The 15,000-nt window shown below is 38.6% G+C and overlaps 1 protein-coding gene across 3 annotated transcripts in view; it reads right to left on the bottom strand.

Moving 5' to 3' along the window:
- The window catches only part of LOC144433586 (rho GTPase-activating protein 5-like), a 56,272-nt gene that overhangs the window by 30,681 nt on the left and 10,591 nt on the right, over positions 1-15,000 (bottom strand). For all 3 annotated transcript variants that reach the window (XM_078121904.1, XM_078121906.1, XM_078121907.1), the window contains exons 2-6: positions 11,040-11,629; positions 9,616-10,273; positions 8,072-8,290; positions 6,085-6,378; positions 5,096-5,248 (exon numbers count right to left, since the gene is read on the bottom strand). In XM_078121904.1, coding sequence (XP_077978030.1) covers positions 5,096-5,248; positions 6,085-6,378; positions 8,072-8,290; positions 9,616-10,273; positions 11,040-11,439 — 1,724 coding nt within the window. In that variant the 5' untranslated portion in view covers positions 11,440-11,629. The remainder of the gene's footprint in view (positions 1-5,095; positions 5,249-6,084; positions 6,379-8,071; positions 8,291-9,615; positions 10,274-11,039; positions 11,630-15,000) is intronic.

Here is a 15,000-nt window from a genome sequence, read left to right as displayed (position 1 = left end):
TGTCTGCTTGTCATTTGTCTTATATAGGAACACACACACAAAAAAAAAATATTTAAATTTAAAAAAAATCTTTTTGAATAAAACTTATATTCAAGGGCTCTAAATAAATGAACATGCTACTATTTACAATGAAATTGATGTTGTTATATGCAGTACAAAGTGATTTATATAGTGGACAACTAAAATGTAAAAATGACGATAAAAACTATCTACATAGAATGTAAGACTACTGAATTGGCTACTGGTGTTTGGACCCATCCATTCTCTATACACACACCATGGCACCATGTCGTCTAGCAAGCATTTACTCAGCAAGCAAACGTATACGTCAATGTCAGTAAATCAAGTCTTCAAAGAACGACAGAAAGAAAGATAGATAGAACAAAAGAGAAGCAAAAAAGCAAGAGAACAACAAGAACAGCATGATGGTGATGACACAAAGAAGTAGGAGGAAGAGTGGAGAATTTCCTTACCTAACACTCCTGATGGTTAGTTTAGTAGGTTATTGGAAGAAAAAGAAAAAGCCTAGAGTCAAACAAGGATAGACATTCCATAGTTCTCTTGCATGGCAATTTATCACGGCTGTATTTCTGTATGTTGAATTATTCTTCTTTTCTGTGTTTTTCATCACAGTTGAATTTCTGTACAGGATTTTTTTCTTGCTGAGGTTTTCTTAGTATATCATTTAATGTCTGCATGTCACCCTTTTTAACCCGGTTCATTAATGTTGACTTTCTCTGTTAGTCTATATCTATTTTGTTTTTTGGTGAGGTTTGTTTGTGACAATGATTCATTTGCCAGGTAGGTTCTTTTTATTGGCATGTTTCAGAGAAACCTTCCTCTGTGTACTGCAAGCTGTATATTGTTGTCCTCATGCCATCTGCACATAGCCCTTCACCATAAGATTTGTTTGTCCCAGCACAGTGTCATTTGAATACCAGTAGCAAATTAGCAGAGGTCAAAGAGCTTTTCTCAGTACCCAAAGCCTATGTCTGATGTAAGTCTAGCATTATCATCATCATCATGATAACATCCAACTACATCAATTTAAACTTACCATAAGCAACTATCAAAATAACTCCCTTGGGCCTCCTATGGCTATTTCCCTATATCAGCATAGGTAAGATCTGCCTGCCCATGTTCCCTAGGTTTTTTGTCCTGGGCTTGCCCCATCAAAATCATGGAATAGGATTTGGAAAAATTTGAAAAATTTACCAGATTTCCCCCTTTCTATCAGTGTCCCAAACTCTAGCAAAAACACTCTGTATGAATGGGCTCTCTATATGTATGAATAGTCTGGCTCTCTGTATGAATGGCCTGGCTAGCTGTCTATCTGTATGAATGGCCTGGCTAGCTCTCTATCTGTATGAATGGCCTGGCTAGCTCTCTATCTGTATGAATGGCCTAGCTAGCTCTCTATCTGTATAAATGGCCTGGCTAGCTCTCTATCTGTATGAATGGCCTGGCTAGCTGTCTATCTGTATGAATGGCCTGGCTAGCTCTCTATCTGTATGAATGACCTGGCTAGCTGTCTATCTGTATGAATGGCCTGGCTAGCTGTCTATCTGTATGAATGGCCTAGCTAGCTCTCTATCTGTATAAATGGCCTGGCTAGCTCTCTATCTGTATGAATGGCCTAGCTAGCTCTCTATCTGTATGAATGGCCTAGCTAGCTCTCTATCTGTATAAATGGCCTGGCTAGCTCTCTATCTGTATGAATGGCCTGGCTAGCTCTCTATCTGTATAAATGGCCTAACTGGCTCTCTATCTGTATGAATGGCCTAGCTAGCTCTCTATCTGTATAAATAACCTAACTGGCTCTCTATCTGTATGAATGGCCTAGCTGGCTCTCTATCTGTATGAATGGCCTAGCTAGCTCTCTATCTGTATAAATGGCCTAACTGGCTCTCTATCTGTATGAATGGCCTAGCTAGCTCTCTATCTGTATGAATGGCCTGGCTAGCTCTCTATCTGTATGAATGGCCTGGCTAGCTCTCTATCTGTATGAATGGCCTGGCTAGCTCTCTATCTGTATGAATGGCCTGGCTAGCTGTCTATCTGTATGAATGGCCTGGCTAGCTGTCTATCTGTATGAATGGCCTGGCTAGCTGTCTATCTGTATGAATGGCCTGGCTAGCTCTCTATCTGTATAAATGGCCTGGCTAGCTCTCTATCTGTATGAATGGCCTGGCTAGCTCTCTATCTGTATGAATGGCCTGGCTAGCTCTCTATCTGTATGAATGGCCTGGCTAGCTCTCTATCTGTATGAATGGTCTGGCTAGCTGTCTATCTGTATGAATGGCCTAGCTGGCTCTCTATCTGTATAAATGGCCTAACTGGCTCTCTATCTGTATGAATGGCCTAGCTGGCTCTCTATCTGTATAAATGGCCTAACTGGCTCTCTATCTGTATGAATGGCCTAGCTAGCTCTCTATCTGTATGAATGGCCTAGCTGGCTCTCTATCTGTATGAATGGCCTAGCTAGCTCTCTATCTGTATGAATGGCCTAACTGGCTCTCTATCTGTATAAATGGCCTAACTGGCTCTCTATCTGTATAAATGGCCTGGCTAGCTCTCTATCTGTATGAATGGCCTGGCTAGCTCTCTATCTGTATAAATGGCCTAACTGGCTCTCTATCTGTATGAATGGCCTAGCTAGCTCTCTATCTGTATAAATGGCCTAACTGGCTCTCTATCTGTATGAATGGTCTGGCTGGCTCTCTATCTGTATGAATGGCCTGGCTAGCTGTCTATCTGTATGAATGGCCTGGCTAGCTGTCTATCTGTATGAATGGCCTGGCTAGCTGTCTATCTGTATGAATAGCCTGGCTAGCTCTCTATCTGTATGAATGGCCTGGCTAGCTGTCTATCTGTATGAATGGCCTGGCTAGCTCTCTATCTGTATGAATGGCCTAGCTGGCTCTCTATCTGTATGAATGGCCTGGCTAGCTCTCTATCTGTATGAATGGCCTGGCTAGCTGTCTATCTGTATGAATGGCCTGGCTAGCTCTCTATCTGTATGAATGGCCTGGCTAGCTGTCTATCTGTATGAATGGCCTAGCTAGCTCTCTATCTGTATGAATGGCCTGGCTAGCTGTCTATCTGTATGAATGGTCTGGCTAGCTCTCTATCTGTATGAATGGCCTGGCTAGCTCTCTATCTGTATGAATGGCCTGGCTAGCTGTCTATCTGTATGAATGGCCTAACTGGCTCTCTATCTGTATGAATGGCCTAACTGGCTCTCTATCTGTATAAATGGCCTGGCTAGCTCTCTATCTGTATGAATGGCCTGGCTAGCTCTCTATCTGTATGAATGGCCTGGCTAGCTCTCTATCTGTATGAATGGCCTAACTGGCTCTCTATCTGTATGAATGGCCTGGCTAGCTCTCTATCTGTATGAATGGCCTGGCTAGCTCTCTATCTGTATGAATGGCCTGGCTAGCTCTCTATCTGTATGAATGGCCTAGCTGGCTCTCTATCTGTATGAATGGCCTGGCTAGCTCTCTATCTGTATGAATGGCCTGGCTAGCTGTCTATCTGTATGAATGGCCTGGCTAGCTCTCTATCTGTATAAATGGCCTGGCTAGCTCTCTATCTGTATGAATGGCCTGGCTAGCTCTCTATCTGTATGAATGGCCTAGCTAGCTCTCTATCTGTATAAATGGCCTAACTGGCTCTCTATCTGTATGAATGGCCTAGCTAGCTCTCTATCTGTATGAATGGCCTGGCTAGCTCTCTATCTGTATGAATGGCCTGGCTAGCTGTCTATCTGTATGAATGGCCTAGCTAGCTCTCTATCTGTATGAATGACGTGGCTAGCTCTCTATCAGTATAAATAACCTAACTGGCTCTCTATCTGTATGAATGGCCTGGCTCGCTCTCTCTATCTGTATGAATGGCCTAGCTAGCTGTCTATCTGTATAAATGACGTGGCTAGCTCTCTATCTGTATAAATAACCTAACTGGCTCTCTATCTGTATGAATGGCCTGGCTAGCTCTCTCTATCTGTATGAATGGCCTAGCTAGCTCTCTATCTGTATAAATGGCCTAACTGGCTCTCTATCTGTATAAATGGCCTAACTGGCTCTCTATCTGTATGAATGGCCTGGCTGGCTGTCTATCTGTATGAATGGCCTGGCTAGCTCTCTATCTGTATGAATGGCCTAGCTAGCTCTCTATCTGTATAAATGGCCTAACTGGCTCTCTATCTGTATGAATGGCCTAGCTAGCTCTCTATCTGTATGAATGGCCTGGCTAGCTCTCTATCTGTATGAATGGCCTGGCTAGCTGTCTATCTGTATGAATGGCCTAGCTAGCTCTCTATCTGTATGAATGACGTGGCTAGCTCTCTATCTGTATAAATGGCCTGGCTAGCTGTCTATCTGTATGAATGGCCTAACTGGCTCTCTATCTGTATGAATGGACTGGCTAGCTCTCTATCTGTATGAATGGCCTGGCTAGCTCTCTATCTGTATAAATGGCCTAGCTAGCTCTCTATCTGTATAAATGGCCTAACTGGCTCTCTATCTGTATGAATGGCCTAGCTAGCTCTCTATCTGTATGAATGGCCTGGCTAGCTCTCTATCTGTATAAATGGCCTGGCTAGCTGTCTATCTGTATGAATGGCCTAGCTAGCTCTCTATCTGTATGAATGGCCTGGCTAGCTGTCTATCTGTATAAATGGCCTAACTGGCTCTCTATCTGTATGAATGGTCTGGCTGGCTCTCTATCTGTATGAATGGTCTGACTCTATATGAGACCACTGTTGTGAAAATCCAGTCTGTTCTAATAAATCTGAGTTACTTCAAGTATGTTATACCATCTATGTTTACGAAGGCTCATCAAGATTATAGCACAATATTTCAGTACAACTTACCTGAACATAACACTACCACAACTCGACATTGGTCATAGTCCAGAAGATTCAACATTGCAGGCACTCAGCACTGCTGTCACTTACAAGTGACAAGTGACAAGGGACAGTAATGTGGGAGTGCAGGGAACAACAAACCAATCAGTCTACATTGACTACAGCATTAGCCAGACTTACCATACCTCCAAGTTGACTAAAACTATGAATAATATCATGACTTACCGATGGGCGTTACTATCAAAGCATTTCTCCACTAGATTATCTATACAGTTCTCGCCACTAAGACACGTCTCTCTGGTTGGGCTTTGAATAAACCCTATATGACGAAGTACCAAGACATTTCTATCATCTTCTAGGTAATTTAAGGCAGCGTACCTATGAATAAGAATAAAGATTATTACATGTAACAACTTACAACGAAATGACATTCTTAGTCAAATTTCCCTCACAGCAGTATACCTATGAATAACAGTAAATACATTATCAACAAGTTACACGGAAAATACACATTCTTAGTATCATTATTATAGCCACAGTATGGTAATTGACAGAAGTCAAGGGCACATAGACTACTAAACATGGTATCTAGATTACCAAAGATATATATGTAGTAAGACTGTTATACCAATAGCAGTCAAAAGGGAATTGTAGCTGAAACACTTCACTTCGCTAAATCTGACTAGCAGTAGTCCAGGACAGATAGACTACTGTATCAAACATCATATCTAGACTACCACACTTATACCAAGGTAGACCGTTAGACCAATGGAAATCAATAGAAAATTGTAGATGGAACATTTCACTTGGCTAAATTTGACTAGTAGTCCAGGACACATAACCTGCTAAAGATCATAGCTGAAACACTTCAGATGGCTAAGTTGTAGTCAAGGACACATAGCCTCCTAAAAATTGTAGCTAAAACCGTTCACTTAGCAAATCTGACTAGTAGTCCAGGACACCTAGCCTGCTAAAAATTGTAGCTGAAAAAGGTCACTTTGCACAATCTGACAACCAAGTGTAAAAGTTAATATGAGTCCTAATAACTATACACATGAATAGATAGATCATAGCATCCACACTTTGTATAGTGTGACATTTCAATGTTACTGTGGGTAACATCACCAACGTTACATCTTACCTAGATTTGTTCTTCAAAGAGTCAATGACATTCCGTTGTTACTCTAGGTAACATCACCATAATTATATCTTACCTAGTTTCTCTCTTCAACGAATCGTGAATATTCTTCAAATCTTCTTTGTGCATTTTCTTATTGGGATCAAGTTTAGCAAAAAGTTCTGAATGTTCCAGTAAGAGTTCCCTGAACTCTTCTTTGGCACTCTCAGCAAGCTCTTTCTGATGTGCATCAAAGATCTCTTTCTTTTCTTTGTCATTCAATTCCCGGAATGATTCATACTCCATGAGAAAGATGGTTACTTCGTCATAAGGCTGTCCTGCTTTTATTGTTCCAGTTTGTTCCAGTAGTTTCTTGAATTCTACCTTCATTCTGTAAAAAAGTGAAATGGAATGATAGATATTATGTCATAATTTGTATTCATGCATGATAATTCTGTTAGGTTAAACATAACCTTTTTTCATAAGAAATCAAGTATTTCATATTCCAGCCTGTGTCACAACATGTCAACATGGGGGTATTACAGCAACATAACAACCCCAGGACAAAATGCGACAAATTTATTGAAACCTGTCACTCAGGATGCTTAAAGCTAAAGACAAGTATCTTGTCATCTGAAATAAAAATAGTTTCAAAATTTCAATGTCCATGACTACAGGTACATCTCATGAATACCCCCCCCCCCCCCACTCCCACCCCATTTGATCTCTAAGATTTGGCATCTTACCCACCTCTTCATATGAAGTAACTCAAAAGAAATCAAAGATTTTATCATTTTGACTCATGGCTACTCTGAGCAGTCCCAAATACTGTAATGCCATGGTATACCTCTATATGTTACACTCATGTTCATGGCTATTCTGAGCAGTCCCAAATAATGTAATACCATGGTATACCTCTATATGTTACATTCATGTTCATGGCTACTCTGAGCAGTCCCAAATAATGTAATACCATGGTATACCTCTATATGTTACATTCATGTTCATGGCTACTCTGAGCAGTCCCAAATACTGTAATACCATGGTATACCTCTATATATAACTATATATCCCCATAATTTACATGTAAAGTAATACAGGGATCTGCTCACGCTGGTCGACACCGTCAGGGACTCAGTCTTGGCGACCACTACTCAAAGGTTGCCGACCACCACCTTCAAGTGTCACAATTGGTTACCATTCGACACCCCACACACACTCACTTTAATAATTGTACTTTCATTTTCTGCCCACATGGGCGCATTGATTTAAAAGATACTGAAGTATTAAAATGTCTTTGAGAAACGAACAATGTAGACGACCATTAATTACAATAATGACAAATACTCGACTATTAGCCAAAGTGTGAACTGACAACAGCTGACGCAATACATTGATATCTGCATGTATAGTGAGTATGTGTGAATTACAGGGCAAACACGATGCTGCAGACTTTCGACTAGCATTCTTCAGCGTCATCAAAAAAGTATAACAGCCTCATATACCTTTTTATAAAGTGTTGACGTTGTGTCCGATCATTATTTTTCTGTTCAATTTTACTCTGAAAACCCTTTTAGTTAGTAGTTTGACATCGTGCATAGCACGACGATGAAAACATGTAATTTCCAAAATGGCGGGTTGTGACGTCACAAACTATCGCGGTCTCATGTATCACGAGATTTCGTCTAAACGCGATGTGCATTTTTAGAGTTTTGAAACTGCAGTTGTCTTTGGATATTTAGTTTGATTGAAACAACTTTAGCTTTTCTGAGAAAACTAATCAAAAACTGTGATTGAAAAAAATCGATGTGCAAAGATTGAGATTAGAGTTATAAATCTGTAGAGAAAGAAAAGTTGGTTTTAACTTTTTCGTTAGCAACTTTGATCATACACCATGTACTTTAAGTGTACCATTAATTTATTCATGATGAATTTTAATTATGTAAATTAGCATGAATATTAATTAGCAACCAGGACTACGCTCAAGCTTGGGAGAACCCTGGTAATAGCAGTTACCAGCAGACATTGACAAAAGTACATTTCTATATATGGTCCATAGTAGACTACTCATACAACCCACTCACCTTGCTTTCCTTTGCTGAGCATGCAATTTATTGATATGAGTTCGGAAAGATGCTTCAGTTTCTGTGAGGTTCCGTGTTAAAACATCAAAGGGTATCCTACTGTCATCATCTCTGTGGATGTGTTCACTCTCTTTCCAGCTTATGCCATCTGGTAAATCTATGAACCACTTCTCAAAGTGCGGACTCTGTCTGATCAGCTCATGGCACTCGGCCCATTCCCTGTAAATACAGACACAACAATAAACTTATAGCACTCGTTCTACTGAAAATGTAGAATGTACAATATATTACTACATATGTACCAGTGATCACCTGCAACAGTGTGTGTGTGTGTGTGTGTGTGTGTGTGTGTGTGTGTGTGTGTGTGTGTGTACTATTGATATATACAATGCAGTACAATACTGAAAACATTGCTGTAAATCTATCTATATTTGCTGCATCCCTGTATTCACATGAATATGCAAATGAGTGTACAATCAAAATCACATGGTCATACTGTCACTTTTACATCAGTTGCCATTTCAGATAAATGTACGTAATAATAATAATGGAACCAAATGACATTTGAGTGCCAGTGTGGGTATCAGGAGTTTTTGCACTTGTGCTTGTGGTGTCTTCTGCACCTTCACTTGCTAAATTATGAAAGTGTAGTCACAGAGAACGCCACAAACACTTGTACAAACACCTCAAGTACACCACACTGACACTCAAGTATTATAAAGTTCTGTCTTAGTATCGCTAGTCACAAAAGAAGCCCATCCTGTAGATTTATGACACTCAATTCACTCTCTGGAAACTATGTAGCCATACAATATGGAATCATTTAGCATGGAGATGACTGTAACCCAAGAAAAAGCATGGTGCATTTGCTTGCTTGTGGTAAGCAGGATTGAGATATGTTTCATGCAAAGACAGATAATGTAATTAGTGTCAATAACTTATCAAAGCATGAACACCATGTGAGGCAGAAGCCCATAACACTGTTTACTGATATAAGGGAAATGCTACATGTTTATAATGACTGGTACGGCTGATAGTGTTACTCTACAACTTCCACAAATATAAACAAACTGATAAAAGTGTCACCTGAATCTAAATCTTTCCTTAGCTCACTTCATTCAAGCAAATGCATCAGAGTTTTTTTTTGTGGGTTGTACACGAACTCTAAGCATTTGCATCAAGTTGTGAAAATTTAACAACACTCGATAGTAACATCTCCACATGATGACTATGTACCAGCTCCTGGAACACCTTTGAAAGTTTGAACACCAGTGAAGCTATGTTACCAACAAAACTCTTAATCAGCAGTGTGCCTTCTTAGCCAATTTGATGTGCCACTGACGCAAACAATGTGATGCATCAACATTTGGTGTTCCCTATCTCTTACTAAGTTTTTCTCATTCTGACTCACAATAACTAAATTTGGGTGTCATTAGAGGGTTCACTACTTGTCAGTGTACTGCAAAATAAACCTTCCAACAAAACCTGTGGTTGTATGTCATGTGCCAATTTCAATAATCACGATCAAGTAAAGACATACTTACTTTCCTGAAATTTCATTGATGTCAGGGAGAACTTCACCTAATGCATTTGGTAATGCTTTCAAATACTGTAAAAGTTTCCTAGTTAGATGTTCATCTTGTAATCTCCGGATATGTCTCTGGAACGTTAACCTTGCACGTTTCTCACCTAAAACTTCTACATATCTCCGAAAATCTTTCTCTTTTTCGAACTTGTTTTTTGTTGTTTTCCAGAGTGTGTGATAGTTCGTGACATTGGATTTGAGCATCGCCGTGTAACTGTCTGACACACTGTCAATGATTTGTTTCTGATGTTTGGAAGCATCCTGGTAGGACACATTCTTGGATTTGACTCGTTTGTCAATGTTCTGAGCTAACACCATAAAAGCTGTCTCAACATTCACATTTTCATTAGCAGATGTTTCCACATGTGGTACTTTCTTGCTCTGTGCATACTTCTCTGCTTCTCGTTTGTAATGGTCCATACTTTCATCACACTTGGTAAGCGCTATCACAATCGGTTTCTTTGCTCTTGTCAACTGACTAAAGAGCTGGTCCAAGAACTTGATTTGTTGCTCCAGACTACGATTAGGTACACTGCTTACATCAAATACACATAGGAATCCATCAACATTAATCTTACCATCTGGAAGTGGTTTTTGCTCATATTCAGATTCAAGTCCTGCAAGACAAAGTGATCAAATTGTAGTTAAAGAAAAGACCAGATGTAAACTGACTGCCTTCAGTACAGATTGTTAGTAGTATATCCTAAATGTTATTATTAACATATAATGTGTGTATGTGTGTATGTGTGTATGTGTGTCTGTCTGTATGTATGTATGTATGTATGTATGTATGTATGTATGTATGTATGTATGTATGTATGTATGTATGTATGTATGTATGTATGTATGTATGTATGTATGTGTATGCATGTGTATGTGTGTCTGTATGTATGTATGTATGTATGTATGTATGTATGTATGTATGTATGTATGTATGTATGTATGTATGTATGTATGTATGTATGTATGTATGTATGTATGTATGTATGTATGTATGTATGTATATGAAATTTGCAGTATGGATTGTTAAGAATGTATGCTATACATACATAACATTGTCATTGTCAATGTCATATGAAATTTAAAGCATGCATTAAGATATTGTCTAATTACAGAAAAACTACAAATAATGCTCATTGAAATTAAAACTACACCATGTAACAATATCTGACATGACTACTATATTTTTTAAGTTTTTAATATGTAATACTTTACCAGTTTAGAACTCTAGACTACCATCAATCAGAAGAACCATAAGGATTACATAGGCTCAGAACCAACTACTTCTGCCAAACTACTGTTTTTTTACACCTTAATGTTAATCCTAACTGAAACTGGGCATTTAAGATAATACTAGTATAATAATGAAGTTGAATGACCTACCTAATTGATATTTACAGATATACATGAGTTTTTCAGCTGATGTTAATTTGGTGGCTGTGCTTCTCTTGAAGTAAGCATTGGTGTTAGTGCCTCTCAGAGGTTGGAACGATGTATCATCAATAAACTCTGTTTGCTCTATCACCTGGAACACAATGTCTTCATCATCAGATTTCTTGATGACCTCTCCCCAGTATAAGAAGTGATCATTGTTGACAACACGTCCACCAAAGTCACTCTGACTGAGCACTGAAATGTGTTCTTTACTGAATTCATCTTCATGCGGTCTAACGAACCTATTACATAGGCATGATTTGCCAACACCTATAGCACCTTTCTCCTTTTCTGTTCCAGATAGGCCCACTACGCTGATCGTAAACACTTTCTCATTCTTTTTTGCCATGTTCACATGTAACAAATACAAATGCCAACAAATGTGACACCTACATGTAGATTTTGATTCTTTTCCTCAAATTTGAGGATGCAATTATCTGATTGTCATGGCAACGCAATGTTATTCAGGGATTAAAGTTAGGTTCGTACATGACACTGGATTGTTGTTTAGTGGAACAGTTCACGTCATGGTAGGTCGCCTGAAAAATAGAAGGAAAATCCAGAAATAAGTCTTGGTGATTTACATACAAATGTAAAGCTACTAATATGGTAATTCATTTAGAAAATACAGTGTAATTGTGTACAGAACGACTACATGGAATTTTGTTCAGTGAAATAAAGACATTCTGAAGTTGAATAAAATAATATACATAAAGTACATTTCATTCATAGCAAAATATAAAGTCTGACACACAAATGAATTCCTGTAAATACAAATCATATAATAACACAATGTATATAAATAGCATATGCAAGTACATGTACTAGTACACACACACACACACACACACACACACACACACACACACACACACACACACACACACACACACACACACACACACACACACACACACACACACACACACACACACACACACACACACACACACACACACACACACACACGCGCGCGCGCGCGCGCGCACACACATATATCATACACACACATTATGGATATACGTACATACACACAGGCGTGTATGCACACACACAAATATATTACTCAAAATGCCAATACTCAGGTCTGATCGACTACATACAATGTATACAGATGATACATGTATGTAGATAAATCATAACTAAATAAATTTCAAGGCTTTTCACACTGGCTGGATCATTCCCCAGCCACCATTGACTTGAATTGATGATCAAGTGTTGTAAAGTCTTCCTCCATCATTTCCCGTTCCCTCTCTGCCTCCTCCTCCCCCACCTATCTCCTTCCTTTCCCTCCTCTCCTCCCCACCCACACCTATTTCCTTCCCTTCCTGCCTTTACCTCTCTCCTTTTTTATACAACTTTCATCAGGGTAAAAGCAACCATTACACAAACACAGCAAGCCATTATTTCAAACTATGTGAGTATCAAAACATCCTACACATCACATCCATGTGTTGAATGACATCACCATTCCAGCCCGTCACAGTCAGCTGTTCACCTTGGTAATCAAATGCTAACTTGGAACAACAAAATGTGACATCAAGGAACTCAACTCACTTCATAGATGAAGACACTGTATCAAACTAAATAATACACATGAATGAAGACCGACAGACTTCACAGACACTGATCATGTCATGTCAAAGATATTCCGAGCTACATGTACATATTCACAACATAAAAGGTAACTTAAGGTCAAAGAAACAGGAAGTAGCTAACATCTATCAGGATCCACACCCTATTACCAGCTCTTCTATTCATATGCAAATCAGTGCTACATCATTGACACTGTCTTGATGACAGTACATACCCACAACTTCAGTCTTACCTCTCAAAATAGCACTTGACACATTTACATATGAGTGTAACTTGGAAAGGTTCAAACATGAAGTTAAGCATTATTTATGACCTCAGCCTGATATCTCATAAACACACTGGTTTTCATTTAGCATAAATGGACAATGAAGTCACAATGAAGTTACAAAACACTGAGTAACACAATAACACCCCATAACACCATGCGCCATTATCATGAATGCACTACAGCTGAAGGTTTTACTGCCAAGTCATCACAATAGTTCAGCTGGCCATATAGTAAACTTGGCTTGCCAAATACATGTATACTGAAAAGGCAAAACTGTTTTGGAATTTCGAATTTTTCAATTTCTATATAAAAGACTTTAGCTTTACACAAAATTTGCTAATGAAGTCAAACTGTGTGTCTTTTTCTAACTTGGTTCACTAACTCTCCATTTCTGTATCCTTAAAATATAATTCAGATTAACTGCCATAATAGACCAAGTGGATTTTTTCTCTGTTTTCTTTCATCAAACTGCATTCATTCATAAGAAGATAGGCAATACATTGTAAATACATATCACAGTTTGTTCTCTTGCTATAATTCAGAAATGAGTCCCTTTCACTTACTTACATGTGCATTGGAGATATAAAATCCTTGAGCAAGTTTACAGCTCCTGGGTATGTTATTTACAATATATGGCAGAAAAGTTGAACTCATACATAAACAATGTATTGACATTGAAACTGCTGTAATAAATTATTGCACTGTGTACCGCTCACTATCCAGCATGTTTGCATGAAACAGACACTTCAAATGTTACACTAACTTACATCACAGGAAAATAAACACATATCTATGCTCTATGCACTGGATTTCTGCAATAACAAAAGTACTAATGAAATAGGTCACGTCTCAAAGTACATAAAAGGTTTAACAATACGAAAAGCATATTACTCTACAATGTGATATCACTATTATTCACTACATGTGATATCAGAGTAGTGGAGAAAAATTAAAGAAATTCACCATTTTACAAAAGTACCAATGATGTCCCTGTATGTGACAACATTCTCCACATTTTGCCAATACAAATGTACATGATATTCTACTCTATTTATAAATGATTACCTGGTTATTGCCACTAATTTAACATGGAAATACAAATGAAAATTAGTTTACAGAAAGTGTCGCTACATGCTTATCACATGGAATCACTTACTATTAAACACATGTACATTTTACAAGTCATCCAATCCATATTACAAGTACCTGTATCTCCTCTAATTCCTCTTCCTCCAAATCACACATAACAGTTTTAAGAAGTGAGCATGATTAGCTACACCTGCCTCAATTCACTAAATACAACAGCACAAGAACACACAACAGTATATGTAGGCCATTTATATGCATTCACCTTAATAGGGGGATTATGATACCATACAAATACATCAACATTGGTGAACGACCTGGCGTCTATGACCTTGCATATAACTAGCAGCTGTCTACAACCGTGGACTAATACGGCTGTGTCCTTGACAAATAACATGCAATCATTGACACAATGGGCAGTACATATAGAGTTTAGGGAATTTCACATTTTCTACTTAGTCTTAATGACAGATATGGACATTAGATTAAATACATACAAATGTATACACTATTGGCACTCACTCGTACTCATCAGGTGAATGACTTCTGCTTTGAGATTGAATTCGATTACGGGGACAACATGTCACCGACCTGTACGTGACAATACTACCATTCTGTATCATAACATACAAAATCTGAAATGTGCTATGTAAGTAAAATGGGAGAATTTGAAAGGTGACAGCCATTATAACACATACACATGTACATTCATGTACAACTTTGTTAAAAGTCAGCAAAGAGATAATATAAAGGCAAGGTTTTAACTTTTTTACATTTTACTTTGTATCTAGTAATACCGTGACATTTATGAGAAAATGACAAAAGGTTTGCCAGAGGCCAACCCCCGACCCTATACACACACACACAGTCATACACACGGTCAAACACACACACACATACACACACACACATACATACATACATACATGTAGTCACATACACACACACAGTCATACACGG

Source organism: Glandiceps talaboti, chromosome 4 (genome assembly GCF_964340395.1).
Source record: "Glandiceps talaboti chromosome 4, keGlaTala1.1, whole genome shotgun sequence".
NCBI classification, from domain to species: Eukaryota; Metazoa; Hemichordata; class Enteropneusta; family Spengelidae; genus Glandiceps; species Glandiceps talaboti.
The sequence above is the reverse complement of the archived record's forward strand: the minus strand, read 5'-3'. Positions and strand labels throughout refer to the sequence as shown.